Below are 16,153 nucleotides of genomic sequence, written 5' to 3'. Positions count from 1 at the left end.
ATAATTCTGCACTCCCTGTATAAGGGACTGGAGAGAACACAGGTGAAATGAGAACTCATTATCTATCACCACTAGAACAACCTGTGTATCACTGTTTATAGTATAAGAACAGGGGAGAACACAGGAGAGGTGAGAACACCCTGCTGTTATCCCTGGCCTGGATAAATAAGCGCTTTAGATTTATAGAACATAAAAGATAGTGATGATTAACATTTCTAAACTTTTTAAAATTTCTAACAAAGTTAATAAATTAAACAATATTAATAACAGATATATTTTTTTTAAATGGAGTTGGAGTCCATGGAGTACATTTCTACCGACTCCATCTGAAAATAACTCATACTCCACAAATCAGACCCCACAGCCCTGCACTGCATGCCTTATATACTGCATTTTAGTCTTGCTGACTTCAATGACGAAAACCACATATTAGTTTAAGATAATGTATTTTTCTCTCTATATGATGCACCTGCCTATAATACTCACCTTGGTTTTAGTGGAAGAAAATAAGAAAAAAAAAATATTGTTCATCAAAATTCAGCAAAGACCTCTCAATCAGACCCCCAATTTTAGTAAGGCCTCAGAACAAACCACAACTGTTGATAAGACCCCCCCCCCCCAATCAGACCTCAGCTTAGACCCTTAGGCTGGTTTCACACGGGCGTTGCGGGAAAAGGTGCGGGTGCGTTGCGGGAACATGCGCTATTTTTCCGCACGAGTGCAAAACATTGTAATGCGTTTTGCACGCGCGTGAGAAAAATCGGCATGTTTGGTACCCAAACCCGAACTTCTTCACAGAAGTTCGGGCTTGGGAACGGTGTTCTGTAGATTGTATTATTTCCCCTTATAACATGGTTATAAGGGAAAATAATAGCATTCTGAATACAGAATGCTAAGTAAAATAGGGCTGGAGGGGTTAAAAAATAAAAAAATGTAACTCACCTTAATCCACTTGTTCGCGCAGTCGGCATCTCTTCCGTCTTTAACTGTGAGCAATAGGACCTTTGATGACGTCACTACGCTCATCACATGATCCATCACCATGGTGATGGATCATGTGATGGACCATGTGATGGACGCAGGGACGTCAAAGGTCCTATTGCTCACAGTTAAAGACAGAAGAGATGCCGGCTGCGCGAACAAGTGGATTAAGGTGAGTTAAATTTTATTTTATTTTTTTTAACCCCTCCAGCCCTATTTTACATGTTATAAGGGGAAATAATAATGATCGGGTCCCCATCCCGATAGTCTCCTAGCAACCGTGCGTGAAAATCGCACCGCATCCGCACTTGCTTGCGGATGCTTGCGATTTTCACGCAACCCCATTTACTTCTATGGGGACTGCGTTGCGTGAACATCACCGCTTGTGTACACAGCCCCATAGAAATGAATGGGTCAGGATTCAGTGCGGGTGCAATGCGTTCAACTCACGCATCGCATCCGCGCGGAATACTCGCCCGTGTGAAAGGGGCCTTAATGTTAATAAGACCCCTATTCAGACCTCCATGTTCATGACCCCCATATTAATGAGACCTCAGATCAGAGAGAAAAAAATAATTAATAAACCAACTTTCCTCTCCTGCTCTGGATGCCGTGCTCCTGAGACCCAGCTCCTGCTCTTCTTGACGTGCTGTGACCTGACACCACACAGCGCCAACATCCTCACACTGTGCGTAGTCACAGAACAGAAAGCGGCCGAGGAAGACCAGGAAGCGGTAAGTACAGCTGCATTTACTGCTTCCCGGTCCTCCTGAACTAATGACGGCTTCCATAATGGAAGCGCTTATTAATATTCGCCCCATAAGACGCACAAATTTGCGTCTTATAGTAATAAAAATACTGTACTTTTGGCAACACACTTACAGTGGCAATACAGCAGTGGCCAGTGAAGGATACACTGCAGAGACGGACTGGCCAATGACCCTACAGGGAAATTTGTCAGTGGGCCGATGTCCAGGGGCCACCCAAGCCCTCCTCACGGTCGCTGGTTGGGTACATAGTGATCTGGTGCTCTCAGCATTCGCTGGCAGAAGAAAGTGCCCTCCCGCATGCAGCTGTATCGCCATCCTCAGGAGTGTGAGAGAGTTGAATGCTGCAGCAGGGACAGCAGTATTTTGTGTTGCACTGTATACTGTATTTGTATGTATATGTGGTTCTGCTGGGGCAGTATTTTATGCTGCACTACAGCATCGCTGCCCTGTTTACTTATATTGGCCCTGCCTTCTGTCAGTTTGGACCTGCCTACAACATGGGGCCAGCTTTGTCTTTTTTCTTAGGCCACTTTAAGATCCCAGTCCGCACTGGATACACTATTTATTTCATGACGTGGTGGGGGTTATGACTAAAATACTTCTTGTAAGTACATAATTCTTACCTGGCTGCATGCAACAGAAAATCGCTTGTGCCTGTTGCTAAAAAGGGTGAGAAAGAGATAAAGATGTCACATCTACAGACAGAATAACAGGTAGTATATAAGTGAAAGCAGATGCTAAAGTCCATACGTCCTGAAGAGATCGTCATCATCTTCCACTTCAATCCTTGAACAATCCCGCAGTGCAATCTGTAACAACCAGTGAAAAACGGTCTAATGTCACGTTACAATTTCATTGACGTTAGGACATTACATTGATCGGGAGGCACCGTAGAAATGCTTACCTTCAGTATGGGTTCTTCAATTGTATCAGGTTCAAATATAATGGACTTTGAGCATATCTTCAGGGATCCACTTGTGCTTCTAAGTAAAAAAAAATAATGTATGGGCATATGTCAGTAACATGTTCACAGCTTAAAGCACTTATTTCTTAGTTAAAGAGGTTGTCTCACTTCAGCAAATGGCATTTATCACATAGACAAAGTTAAAGGGTTTGACCTGCCATTTATATTGATGACCTATCCTCAGGATAGGTTATCAATATCTGATCGGCGGGGGTCCAACACCCGACACCCCCGCCCATTAACTTTTTGAAAAGGAGACAGAGCTCCATGCGAACACTGCTTCCCGTTCATTACACTTGTGTACATCTCTGAAGTTACGGCGGTGCAGTGTAATGACAAGTACTCGCTCCATTCACTTGAATGAAGGGAGTATTTGTAGTTACACTACACCACCGATCCACAGGAGTGCCGCCTCCTCTTCAGACAGCCGATTGGCAGGGGTGCTGGGTGTCGGACCCCGCTGATTAGATATTGATGACAGGTCATCAATATAAATGGCAGGACAACCCCTTTAATACTTACACTTACTAATGTATTGCGATTATCTATATTGCTTCCTTTACTGGCTTAAATAATTTTTCCATCACATTATATACCGCTTGTTTCCAGGGGTTACAGCCACCGCTGCAGTGCAGCTACGGGGTGGACGGAAATGGCTTGGCTATTTTCAGCCCACCCATAGGAATGAATGGAGGGAGGCTGCACATGCACAGTGGATCCGCAAAACACATACGGATGTGTGAATGGACCCTAAAGGAGACCAATCAGACCCACATACCTCAGTAATAAATTACCTGGGTGCAAAACACCAGATACGCAAAAAAAAAAAGTTAAAGGGGGTTTTCCAGATTCAGAATATTGATGGTCTATCCTCAGATAAAATCTTTCACAGTACCCTACACCATAGGTAGATGGCGTGCAGGTAAGCACCTGAACAGCGGGGGTGCGAAGAGTCAGCCCCTTCACCCATCTGATATTAACCGTCTATTCCAGTGATGTCGAACCTTTTAGAGGCCGAGTGCCCAAACTGCAACCCAAAACCCACTTATTTATCGTAAAGTGCCAACACGGCAATTTAACCTGAATACTATAGTTCAATATAGTATACATTCCCTGTACTTTATCATTTAGCTATTAAAGCCTGCCTACATTCAGTGCCCTGCCTGCGCTGTTCATAGTGCGCCCTGCGCTGGTGAATAACAGGAAAAGTCTAAGGCATATTGTACACCATAGACTTTTTTCACAGTGTGGGTGCCCACAGAGAGGGCTCTGAGTGCCGCCTCTGGCACCCGTGCCATAGGTTCGCCATCACTGGTCTATTCTATACCAATGTTCTGAATCCAGAAAACCCCAAAACCTCTTCACTGCGTCACCCAGTGGTGTTATGAGACTATGTACTTCCAATATTCTACACCCTGAAAAGTCAAAACCTGCTCTCTAGCAGCAGCATCATCACTAAGACAACCAAATATATGTTTTACTATTACAGAACCTCTGCAGCTGAGGTTTTGGCTGCTCTCACCTCTCTGTAGCATCGCCTGCTTTGGATATGTGATGTGCTATATGCTGTTCAAAAAAGTATTCCTCCAAGTCCAAAAGTAACAAAGAAAACCTACGAAAAGAAAGGTAAATTTTACAAATACACATAGTACAATGTGGCCTGTATAATCTATTACTCTTCTTTTACTTACACGTAAGGCTGCATGCATACGACCATATTTTTGGTCTGCGTCTGATCAGCAGTTTTTGTGGACCGCACGTGGACCCGTTCATTTCTATGGGGCCACCAAAAATGCGGTCATTCCACAAATGACTCAGAATGTCCTATTCTTGTCTGTTTTGAGGACAAGAATAGGCATTTCTACAAAGAAGTTGTGGCACGCACACAGCCGATATCCGTATTCTGTGCAGCCACGGTTTGAGGACCGCAAAATACATACGGATGTGTGCATAAGGCCTAACAATGAGAACACAACCAGTAAGCAGCGCTGTGGAGTCTGTAAGCCAAAGCTCTGACTCCAACTCCTGTATTTTTTTTATTTTATTTTATGCACTTGTATAGCACTACTATATTCCGCAGCACTTTATAGACATTAGCAGCGGGCTGTCCCCAATGGGGCTCACAATCTAAGGTCCCTATCAGTATGTCTTTGGAGTGATGGAGGACACCGGAGTACCTGGAGGAAACCCACACAAACACAGGGAGAACATACAAACTCCAGTGCTGAAAGGCACCCGTGCTAACCACTGAGCCACCGTGCTGTCTATTTTTTAATCACAATATGATGCCTGCCACTCAAGTTGAAGGTTCGGGTACTGTCAGGTATTGTTTCCATCCCACAATGTAGAATAAAAAGTATCTTCAGCACTCCTTACGCTCAGGTGAAATCAGTGCATCTTTTTATTTTTGTTTTATTTTCAGGCAATCAATATGCGTTGTGTGACCTTTTTCAAACACTAAGGCTGGGTTCACACGGGCGTCACGTTTGACTTAGGATGCGTCCCGGGTGCATTGCGGCAAACCCGCGCGAGTAGGTACCCAATTGCAGCCAGTTTTGACTGCGATTGCATTCCGTTGTTCAGTTTTTATCGTGCGGGTGCAATGCGTTTTGCACGCGCGTGATAAAAAACTGAATGTGGTAGCCAGACCCGAACATCTTCACTGAAGTTCAGGTTTGGGTTCAAGGTTGTGTAGATGTAATTATTTTCCCTTATAACATGGTTAGGCCTCATGCACACGACCGTATTTTTTGGCGGTCCTCAAAACGGGGTTCCGTTTTTCCGTCCGTGGGTCTTCCTTGATTTTTGGAGGATCCACGGACATGAAAAAAAAGTTGTTTTGGTGTCCGCCTGGCCGTGCGGAGCCAAACGGATCCGTCCTGAATTACAATGCAAGTCAATGGGGACGGATCCGTTTGACGTTGACACAATATGGTGCAATTTCAAACGGATCCGTCCCCCATTGACTTTCAATGTAAAGTCAGAAGTTAATATACCATCGGATCGGAGTTTTCTCCAATCCGATGGTATATTTTAACTTGAAGCGTCCCCATCACCATGGGAACGCCTCTATGTTAGACTATACCGTCGGATTTGAGTTACATCGTGAAACTCAAATCCGACAGTATATTCTAACACAGAGGCGTTCCCATGGTGATGGGGACGCTTCAGGTTAGAATATACTAAAAGAACTGTGTACATGCCTGGCAGGTGCTGCCAGGCAGCAAGGGGCAGCCCCCCCCCTGTAGCTAACACATTGGTGGCCAGTGTGGCCGCCCCCCCTCCCTCCCCTGTAGTTAACTCATTGGTGGCCAGTGCGTCCGCCCCCCCCCCCCCTCCCCTGTAGTTAACTCATTGGTGGCCAGTGCGGCCGCCCCCCCTCCCTCCCCTGTAGTTAACTCGTTGGTGGCCAGTGGGCCTTCTCCCCTCCCTCCCCCTCCTAATTAAAATCTCCCCCCTATCATTGGTGGCAGCGGAGAGTACCGATCGGAGTCCCAGTTTAATCGCTGGGGCTCCGATCGGTAACCATAGCAACCAGGACGCTACTGCAGTCCCGGTTGCCATGGTTACTTAGCAATTTGTAGAACCATTATACTTACCTGCGAGCTGCGATGTCTGCGTCCGGCCGGGAGCTCCTCCTACTGGTAAGTGACAGGTCCTTCAATTGATCGCGTAGCTGCCGGTCTCCTGTTCGTTCTTCAGGACCTGTCAAAGGACCGGTGTTGACGTCACTGAGATCATCACATGGTCCAATCACATGGTCCATCACCACGGCGATGGACCACGTGATGTGACATCACCACAGGTCCTTTAGCCGGCAGCTCATGATTAAAGAAGTAAGAAGAGATTGGCAACTACGCGATCAAGAGGAGGAGGCGAGTTAATTATTTTATTTTTAACCCTCAATTGACCTTCTACTAAGCATTCTGTATTAAAGAATGCTATTATTTTCCCTTATAACCATGTTATAAGGGAAAATAATACAGTGAATAGACTGTCATCTTCGCAACCATGAGTGAAAATCGCACCGCATCCGCACTTGCTTGCAATTTTCACGCAGCCCCATTCACTTCTATGGGGCCTGAGTTGCGTGATAAACGCACAATATAGAGCATGCTGCGATTTTCACACAACGCACAAGTGATGCGTGAAAATCACTGCTCATGTGCACAGCCCCATAGAAGTGAATGGGTCCGGATTCAGTGCGGGTGCATTGCACCTGCGCGGAAATCTCGCCCGTGTGAACCCAGCCTAAGGTGCGTTTAGACGGCCCGATGGAACAGCCGATTGTCGGGAAGGAAGCGTTCCTTCCTGACCGTTGGCTACTCGCTCAGTGAAGGAGGCCGCTGAATGTAAATCGCCTTCACAGTATGAGGACGAGGGGTCGCTATTGAGATTCTTCATCCGCATACAGAATCATTGCTTCTGGGCAGTAGATCTCTGTTTAGACCACACGATCTGCTGCCCAGGAACGATAAGTGGTGCGCCTGCACGAACGACAGGCTCACCCAATAATCGAGTGTTTTGCTCGTTCATCATGTGATCGGCGGCACATTTAGAAATTGCCCATAGAAGAGATATGGGCATTGCAAGGCATGTTCTGGCATGCCATGAGGGTGATGCTGGGTGCCTGTGGTTTCAAGTCATAGAAATAGTGCGTCCATAGAAATAGACGCATCCTCAAAAAAGAGGCCCAATGAGTCCATTGGGCCTAAATGAGCAATTTACCGATGCATTTGGTTCTTTTATTTAATTTAGAAAACAAAATGCACAGATGGGAGGCTCAACACCTGGATGGATGGGCAACGGTGGGTTCGCTGCTCACTGGGTCACCCACCCAGTAAAATAAAGGTAATGAACAAGCAAATGAGCAGGCACACCACCTTCTGGAGTAGGTAATGGATATGAAAACAATTTATTCAAATACAATACATATATAGACCATTAAACGTATATACACTTTGCTGTATTCCTACACACACTGCTGTGTTTCCAACATTGGGACTTTTTTCCATGGGATATCGAGTCTTGATGATATTTATGGCCTTCTGGTGAACATCTATGGCCTTCTGGTGAACATCTATGGCCTTCTGGTGAATATCGATAGTTTTTTGGTGAACATTCATCACCCTCTATCTAGAGGCAACAGCCATTTTCTATACCTCCTCAATCAGTGGATTTATGTGACGATTTATTGGATTGATTTTATTGCTTAGTTTATTCAGTCTTGTATTCTACCAGGTGTATTTTCCCACTTGTATTTTATCAGGTGTATGATCCCGTTTTATGGTCTATATATGTATTGTATTTGAATAAATTGTTTTCATATCCATTACCTACTCCAGAAGGTGGTGTGCCTGCTCATTTTACTTGTTCATTACCTTTATTTAATTTAGGCCTCCATTTAGCCATTGCTTGCTTTTTTTATTGTTTGGTCCTATGAAAGCCTGTCTATACAAATGGTCCATATTAATAATAAGTAGGGGATAGGGTGGAAACAGTGTCATGTCTGGATTGTACATCCATCCCTGGTACCACGCCTTGTTTGGCACATTATACGTATATTTTTACACCCAGTCTGCACAATTGTCCAATTTGTGGACCGCTCCCCTAAGAACTTTACTCTTCCCATGACGTACTCATATTCTGATTATTAAGATCTTATTAAACATAGACGTTTTATCATGAATCCAGAGTCTACCTTCACTGCGATATATATCAACAACCTTTTTCAAGTAAGGGCTCGTGCAAACGGCCGTTGCCCGGCCATGGCCGTATTGCGGACCGCATACAATGGGTCCGCAATACACTGGCTCGGGTCGTGCGCACCCCGCATTCACTTGAATGGGTCCACGATCCAGGAAATGCGGTGCGGAACGGAGGCACTGATCGGAAGCCCACAGAAGCACTCAGTAGTGCGTTTTCTGTCCGTGCCTCCGCACCGCAAAAAAATGAGTGTATGCACTACTTTTTTTACGGTACGGACCATCGTATGCGTATCGCGGACCCCATTCAAGTGAATGGGTCCGTGATCCGCATGTGGCGGCCCCATGGTCGGTGCCCGTGCATTGCGGACCGTAATTTGTGATATAGTATTGGCTGAGCACTGTATTCATGAGATATTCACATGCAGGAAGTGAGATGCGCTGCAGACTGGACCGCATGAGTAAATGAGCCAGACAAGAAGTGGGTATGGAAGGAGCGAGGTGGAAGGAAAAGAAGAGCGGCGTGCGTCTCAAGCTGGAGCACACTGTGCAGAAGATTAGGGACAGGTGTAGATGAGAGGTGGCTATTTATGAGAGCGCTGGACACTGCAAGGGCATGCCCAGACATCAGAGGTTGCCAATCTTACCGGTTATCAAACTAATCCACTTACTTTTGGTCCCCAAAAGAACCAGAACATCCATCACTGGGGAAACGCGTTTGGACATTACAGCAAAAGTTTGGTGTTGTATGCAGGGTTACATAAAAGATGTGCAGGGCTTAGCCACTGAGAAGTGGGTCACCCTGTCGGGACGGATGCACCGCTTGTAGGCAGAGGTAGTCCAGGGACAGAAGGAGTTAGGTCCCGAAACCTGAATGCAACTGGGTACTATGACCCCACTTCTCCAGCCAAAGCAATCAATCTACTATTTATAAGGGCTCATGCACAAGACCGTATGTATTGTGGGGTCCTCAAAAAACGGATCCGCAAGAAATACGGATGACGTCCGTGTGCATTCCGTATTTTGCGGAACGGAATAACTGTCCCCTAATAGAACAGTCCTATCCTTGTCCGTTATGTGGACAATCATAAGACGTTCTATTCTTTTGCGGAACGGAAATACGGTCACGGAATTCAGACGGAGTAACTTCCGTTTTTTTTTGCGGACCCATTGAAATGAATGGTTCCGTATACGGTCCGCAAAAAAAAAAAAAAGGAAGAGCAGACACGGAAAGAAAATACATTTGTGTGCATGAGGCCTAAGGCTGAGCAGTGAGTAATGACGAGCTGGATGCTATATAGACACCGGAGCCCCTTCAGATGAGTCCTTTGCACTTGTGTTCCTGGTGATAACTGCTGCAAATACCTTTGATCAAACCTTTGGTTATTCAGAACTATTTTAGTTTTGATATTGTTTTTGTGCGGGGATTCTAACTTTAATCCCTTCCAGCAAAAGCCAGTTTGGACCAAATGCCGAAGCCCCTTTTTTTCCAGTCTGTCAGATCACTATCTGGTAATAAGTCTGGAATGCTTTTACTGATCCAAGCCATTCTAAGATGGTTTTCTTGTGACACTTCGCACTTCAGGTTGGTGATGAATTAGAAGTTGATATTTTTCTAAATTAGAATTTCTCAGATTTTAAGACAAATAGTGATTCCTCGCAAAATAGTTATTAATTAACATTCTACTTTATGTTGGGTAGTACCTGCCCCTAAAACTGTGGTATACACCGCCCATTTGTACCGGTGATGTCACCGCTCTCCCTGCTAGGCGGAAGTCTTTGCCTAGCACACTGATGTGAAGCCCGATACGTCACCGGCTAACTATAAACAGGCTTTGCCCTGCGCGATACAGCGCAAGGCAAGGGGAACATCTGGAAATGCATCGACGCTCCACTTGTACATGCCAAAGGAGTGAAGGGGGTGAGCCCTGAACCCAGCAACCCCTTTAATGAATTAAAGGTTATATTTTAATAGAGTTTAATTACTTAAATTCTGGGATAGAAGAATAAACAATGCGGCGCCATGTAAGGTGTATATCACACCATGGAGAATGTGCCCATGTAATATACACCTTGGTGCCTGCTTTCCTTGCTGCCTCCAAGAGTCTGCTACAGGGAGGAGGTATAAGAGGAGAGAACTACAACTTCCAGCATGTCCAGGATGCTATTATGTGATATCAGAAGACATTACAGGAAGCAGTTATAAGAAGAGAGAACTACAACTCCAAGCAATTCCCTGGCAATCACAATGAATCCACTGCTTCTCCAATTTATTCTCTTCCACATAAAGCTCTGCCCCTCACATTATATAAACATCATCACAGGTCCTTCTCCACTTCTCTGCTCCACTGCTGAGCTCTGCCACCTCCTGCATTGATCACATGACTGTGACATCACAGGTCCTTCTCCACTTCTCTGCCTCACTGCTGAGCCGCGCCTCCTCCTCCACTGATCACATGACTGTGACATCACAGGTCCTTCCCCACTTCTCTGCTCCACTGCTGAGCTCCGCCCCCTCCTGCACTGATCACATGACTGTGACATCACAGGTCCTTCTCCACTTCTCTGCCTCACTGCTGAGCCGCGCCTCCTCCTCCACTGATCACATAACGGACATCACAGATCCTTCAGCTCTGGTGCAGCACTATACCAGCGCACCCTGTGCAGGGTCTCTTCAGTCTCTGCTGCCCACCCCACGATTAGAGGCCCAGGCAGCAGGGACTGAACCGACTACACAGCCTGTAAATATAACGATTTAAATATTTTTTTTAAATCGTCAGACACTAAAAGGGCAAATTAATATAATTAATCGCCTCAGTTCTACTGAGAACAAAATGACTGATATTATACACTACACTTTGTAGTGCAGTATAATTACACACAGTATTACGCCTAGATCATTATAACCTAAAAGCAATAAACTGGGCCGACTGCAAAACAATGACAGCACAAAAACAATGTGTACAGCACAGGAGACCGAGGACTTTCATCACATAGGAAGTGCATACAGTGTAGGCAGCTCACATGTTCATGTGGTTTTTTTCTTTTCTTTACTGTACATTGTGGTTTATGTTCCTTTTATTTTCTGTTTACTAAAAAACAAGACCGGAAAAAACAGAAATCCTGAGGTTTTACTGCTTCTCTGTGCCAAGATCTGTTCTTCTTTCCACCAACATATATGTACAGAAGCACACACATACATGTACGCCATATACATCGTCATAACCATAGGAATATTTACTTCCCAATTTCAGAGACAGTAAAGAAGGGCCTGACCTAACTATGTAAACCATCAGGATTTTTACACAGTCAGCATCCCCCGGCCCTACATCGTGGCACCACCAGATCCGTTTTTCCGAAACACTTGGGGCCGGATCCGGCATTAAAGCATTTCAATGAAAAATAATGCCGGATCCCGCATTCCAGCAAGTGTTTCGGAATTTTGGACGGAGAAAATACCGCAGCATGCTGCAGTATTTTCTCCCTCCAAAAACCGTACAGTGACTGAACTCAACTAAAGACATCCTGATGCATATCGAGCGGATTGTTCTCCATTCAGAATGCATTAGGATAAAACTGATCAGTTCTTTTCCGGTATTGAGCCCCTAGGACAGAACTCTATGCCGGAAAAGAATAACGCTAGTGTGAAAGTACCCTAAGAAACCAAAAATGGTCCAGATTTGCTAAAGTTGTGAGACCTCCTGATGTCGGTGGGATGTCTCAGCACTACAAAACTGCAGAATTACAGAGGGTGCGCCGTTATCCATAGACCCCATCAGTGCCATTGTGTGACTCCGTGTAAGATCAGTGTGATGTCAGTGATATCAATGCGATGCTGTGACGTCAGTGTGACATCAGTTAACATGTCCTATCAGTGTGATGTCAGTGATATCAATGTGATGCTGTGATGTCAGTGTGACATCAGTAACATGTCCTATCAGTGTGATGCGGTAATTCAGCTTTCTTACTTAAAGGGGTTGTCCCACAAAAAAATATTCTAGTTTTCAAACCAGCACCTGGATCTGAATTATTTTGTAATTGCATGCGATTAAATATTTAGTATAGGCACTGAGTTATGGTTGCAAAGAGAAGGTCCGTATATTAGGTAAATAACGAGACCCCTCTGTCTCTGACCTTCACTTTTTCCATAGCTCTGAAAGGCTGAACATGGGAATCCCACTGATGTTATGGGACAGAGCCACAGTTATGCATAACAATCCCGAATTTGGCGGGACCGGCCCTGACTTTCAGAGACAGTCCTGGTGGATTCGTGCTGTCCTGGACAGGAAATGGATGGGGCTAGCATAAACCCCTCCCATCAGGGGCGGACTGGTAACTTAAAGGGGCCTCATGTTGTAGGTGGGTCCAAACTGACAGAAGGCAGGTTAACACAAGTAGACAGGGTCAAAAGATGTAGGCAAGGAGGGACCAGCAATACTGTAGTGCAGCACCAAGTACCGCCCCAGATGAACCAAATACCGCCTCAGTATGAAACTGCATCATCGTCCTGAGGATGGCGATACTGTTGAATTCAGGAGGGCCCCTGCGGGCGTTGGTGGGGTGCATAAGTGCTTGATGCTCCTATATTAATTACTGCTGAGAGCATCAGATCTGTATTTACATGGCTGGTAGCCATAAGAAGGATGTGGGTGGCCCCTTAAGCATCGGCCCACCGGGAAATGACCCTGTAGGGTCTATGGCCAGTCCTCCCCTGTGTCGGATCCTTATCTTCTCAGAGAAGGGGTCGGATAATGACTCAAGCATACGACCGCAACGGTGGTCCACGTTTTTTGCAGATCGGACACGGACCCATTACGGGAAAAATGCAGACACCACAGACAGTCAGCATTTGTGCGACCGTCCCACAAATGATAGAAAACGTTCTATTCTTGTCCATTTTGCGGAGAAGAATAGGCATTTCTGCTCTGCTATTGGACCCACGAAAAAAGCAGCATGTACGCGGCCGGTATCCGTGTTTTGCGGATAAGCGGTTTGCAGCACGCAAAATCCATACAGTCATGTACACATGGCCTTAGCCATTCACAACCTGATGAGTCCATGTGTATGAGGGGATGCGGCGGGGGGTCCCAGTGATTTTCTATGGCAGCAGACCTATCACTAAGTACAGATGTAGGTATGTGCATACACTGCATACAGCACCAGGCATTCCCCGTACACCAGCCTCCAGCTGTACAGTGACACAGGACTGCACCAATGTGACAACTCACCTCTCCTTAGAGGAAAGCTGCAGAGAGTCTGCTCTCCTCCAGAAAGCCATAGGCGAGCTGTGCCCCGGCGCTGAGAGCCGCTCTGCAGTCACTACGGACGACGCCGGCCCCGGTCACTCATCAGCCGCTCCTGCCTCTTGACTTGCTGGGGAGCCGAGCTATGAAAAGAGACAGCTGATTGGCTGGAAGTTCCCGGAGTGCCGACTACGTAGCGTTCATCTTTGTGAATAACAAGTAGCGTACGATTGGTTCCTGCCTTACTTCCTCATCGCAGACTCGCCCTGTGATTGGATGACTGGAGCAGATGCCGGTGTTTACGGAAGAGGAGCTGCGCGGCTGTACCGTGAGCGACACCCAGCGGGCGCATTGTGCAAGTGCTGCTCCCCTTTTCTGTGGTGGAGCCGCGGCTTACTCTCTCAAAAAGCAAAAACAAAAAAAGAAACAACACCCTGCTTCCAAAATGTTTGAGGTGACTTTTATTTAACCCTTTTGACCACGGGCAATTAAAAACAGGTACGTGTTCAGATTTTATATGCACTCTGTGAGTTGCTAGTTATGCAGCTATATGCTCATTAACCCTTTAGTGACAGGCCTGTTCTGCATATTCGTGAGCAAGCATTTTTTTTTCTTTAGTTTTTTTCATCCTTGCATTCCAAGTGGTAGATTTATTTTTTTATTTTTATTTTTTGCAGGATAAGGCCAAATGCACACGGCCGTGGGCGGTCCGTGGTATACCGGCCTGGATTCCTGCTGACAGCAGGAGCGCACGGCGTCATTGGTTGCTATGACGCCGTGCACTTCATGCCGCCGCTGCACTACAGTAATACACTCATATAGATCATAGGAATGTCAGCAGGATGCCAGGCCGGAATACCACGGACCGCTCACGGCATTCGGCCTGAGTGTAGTGACCCAGAGTGACACAACCACTCCTACATTCCTATTGCTAGCCTTTTTGCCAAGATTGTATTGGTTTGCACTGGCACCAGCAAAGTGTCATTTTGTTATATGCAAAAACTGTTATTACATATAATGTTTACTTGATTTACTTGTTCGTCCACTGAAGAAGAAACCCAGGCGGTTTCGAAACGCGTTTGGAGAATAACGCAGCAGTATACACAGAGCACAAGTGTCTAAACCAAGAAGTGATCCATATAACCACGTCGCATAGTTGGCGTTCTAAAGCCTCTAATCCGCATGCGCCGGAAGGTGGCGGCACCAGTATATTCACAGATGCGCGGAGACGAGCGGTCTGAGAGGTGCATTGTCACGTACGATCGAAAGCACGTATGTATAAAATCACTAACAAATACAGCAACTAACATCTCAGCATGTGGGTAAGAAACTGATATCGAAGTCTTTCTAGATTACCACATGTGAAGACTGCATTATTTATTGAACTGAGTTAAAGGGGTTATCCGAGTAATGAAAAAAAAACTTCTAAAACTGATCAGGAGTCGACTTACATATACATTAGTTAAGCTTGATCTCGTAAGAGAAAAACCAACACTTACACCTTTGCATGGTTCTGTTATTCTTGCTTTGTTTACATGCTGGGGGGCCTTTTAACAACAATGCCTGAGCTCTGCTTCATGAATATTTGTGGGCGTAAATAATCAGTTTTTCCCCGCCCCCAGGGCTTGCTCTGCACAACCTAACCTAGCATACAAACACAGTCACATGATCATCTCCTAGCTCACACAGGCAGAAGATCTTCCTGTCACATCTGTCTATCTATCTATCTATCTATCTATCTATCTATCTATCTATCTATCTCATATCTATCTGTCTATGTACAGGACAGCAGTATATAGTGTGTATATATTGTGGGGTTTTGCTCTGGTAGATAGGGTAAGCGGGCGCAGTACAGAGGCAAAATACAAGTTCTTAACTCAAAACGTCAGTGTTTATTCACACTTGAGGTAATTGCCCAAAACAGCACGTAACTTTGCAGTCTTGGTGTTTACTTAACACACAATGGAAAGTTCATATAACACAAGTCACCTTGCTGCAGTTCTGCCTCCAGTAGTCCACAGCAGGCTTTAGGGGGCCTGTTTCCCCAGCATGTGGCTCTCAGCCCTCCAGCACGGCACAAAGCCTCAGATCCCCAAAAATAGTGACTCTGCTGAGCCCAGCTGCCTATTTAAGGACAGCCAGGTGCTGCCAATACCCAGACTAGCACTAGGTCCGGTATTTGATCTCACTTGGCTGTAAACCAGCCCATCCGCACACGCTGGGAGGAAAATACCTGCTTTGCCAAACACAACCCCTCACTGTTTCACATACCCCCCCCCCCCCTTGTTCAACCCTAAAGGGGGTGGACACACGCCTGTCAATGTTCCCGGGACAGGGCCTCTGCGTTTACGGTCTGCTCTGTGTTCTACCGAGAACTTAAAGTTCTGCAGAGGCAAAAAACATCTGGTGACACGGGCATTCCTGTCTTTGGTCAGTCACCAGGCAGAACTTTCTCCCCAACAAATAGTAGCGGAGAGTCTCGAGTGCCCA

General features: G+C 45.8%; 1 protein-coding gene across 1 annotated transcript in view; it reads right to left on the bottom strand.

The window, feature by feature from the left end:
* The window catches only part of NSMAF (neutral sphingomyelinase activation associated factor), a 116,539-nt gene extending 102,718 nt beyond the window's left edge, over positions 1-13,821 (bottom strand). Inside the window, exons 1-5 of the mRNA XM_040433691.1 lie at positions 13,649-13,821; positions 4,238-4,327; positions 2,656-2,734; positions 2,502-2,560; positions 2,375-2,411 (exon numbers count right to left, since the gene is read on the bottom strand). Of these exons, the coding sequence (XP_040289625.1) occupies positions 2,375-2,411; positions 2,502-2,560; positions 2,656-2,734; positions 4,238-4,327; positions 13,649-13,698 (315 nt within the window). The 5' untranslated portion in view covers positions 13,699-13,821. The remainder of the gene's footprint in view (positions 1-2,374; positions 2,412-2,501; positions 2,561-2,655; positions 2,735-4,237; positions 4,328-13,648) is intronic.
* Positions 13,822-16,153: the final 2,332 nt, after the last annotated feature.

The sequence above is a fragment of the Bufo bufo genome, chromosome 5, assembly GCF_905171765.1.
Source record: "Bufo bufo chromosome 5, aBufBuf1.1, whole genome shotgun sequence".
In the NCBI taxonomy this organism is placed as follows: Eukaryota; Metazoa; Chordata; class Amphibia; order Anura; family Bufonidae; genus Bufo; species Bufo bufo.
Note: the sequence above shows the minus strand (reverse complement) of the source record. Positions and strands in the feature narration are given on the sequence as shown.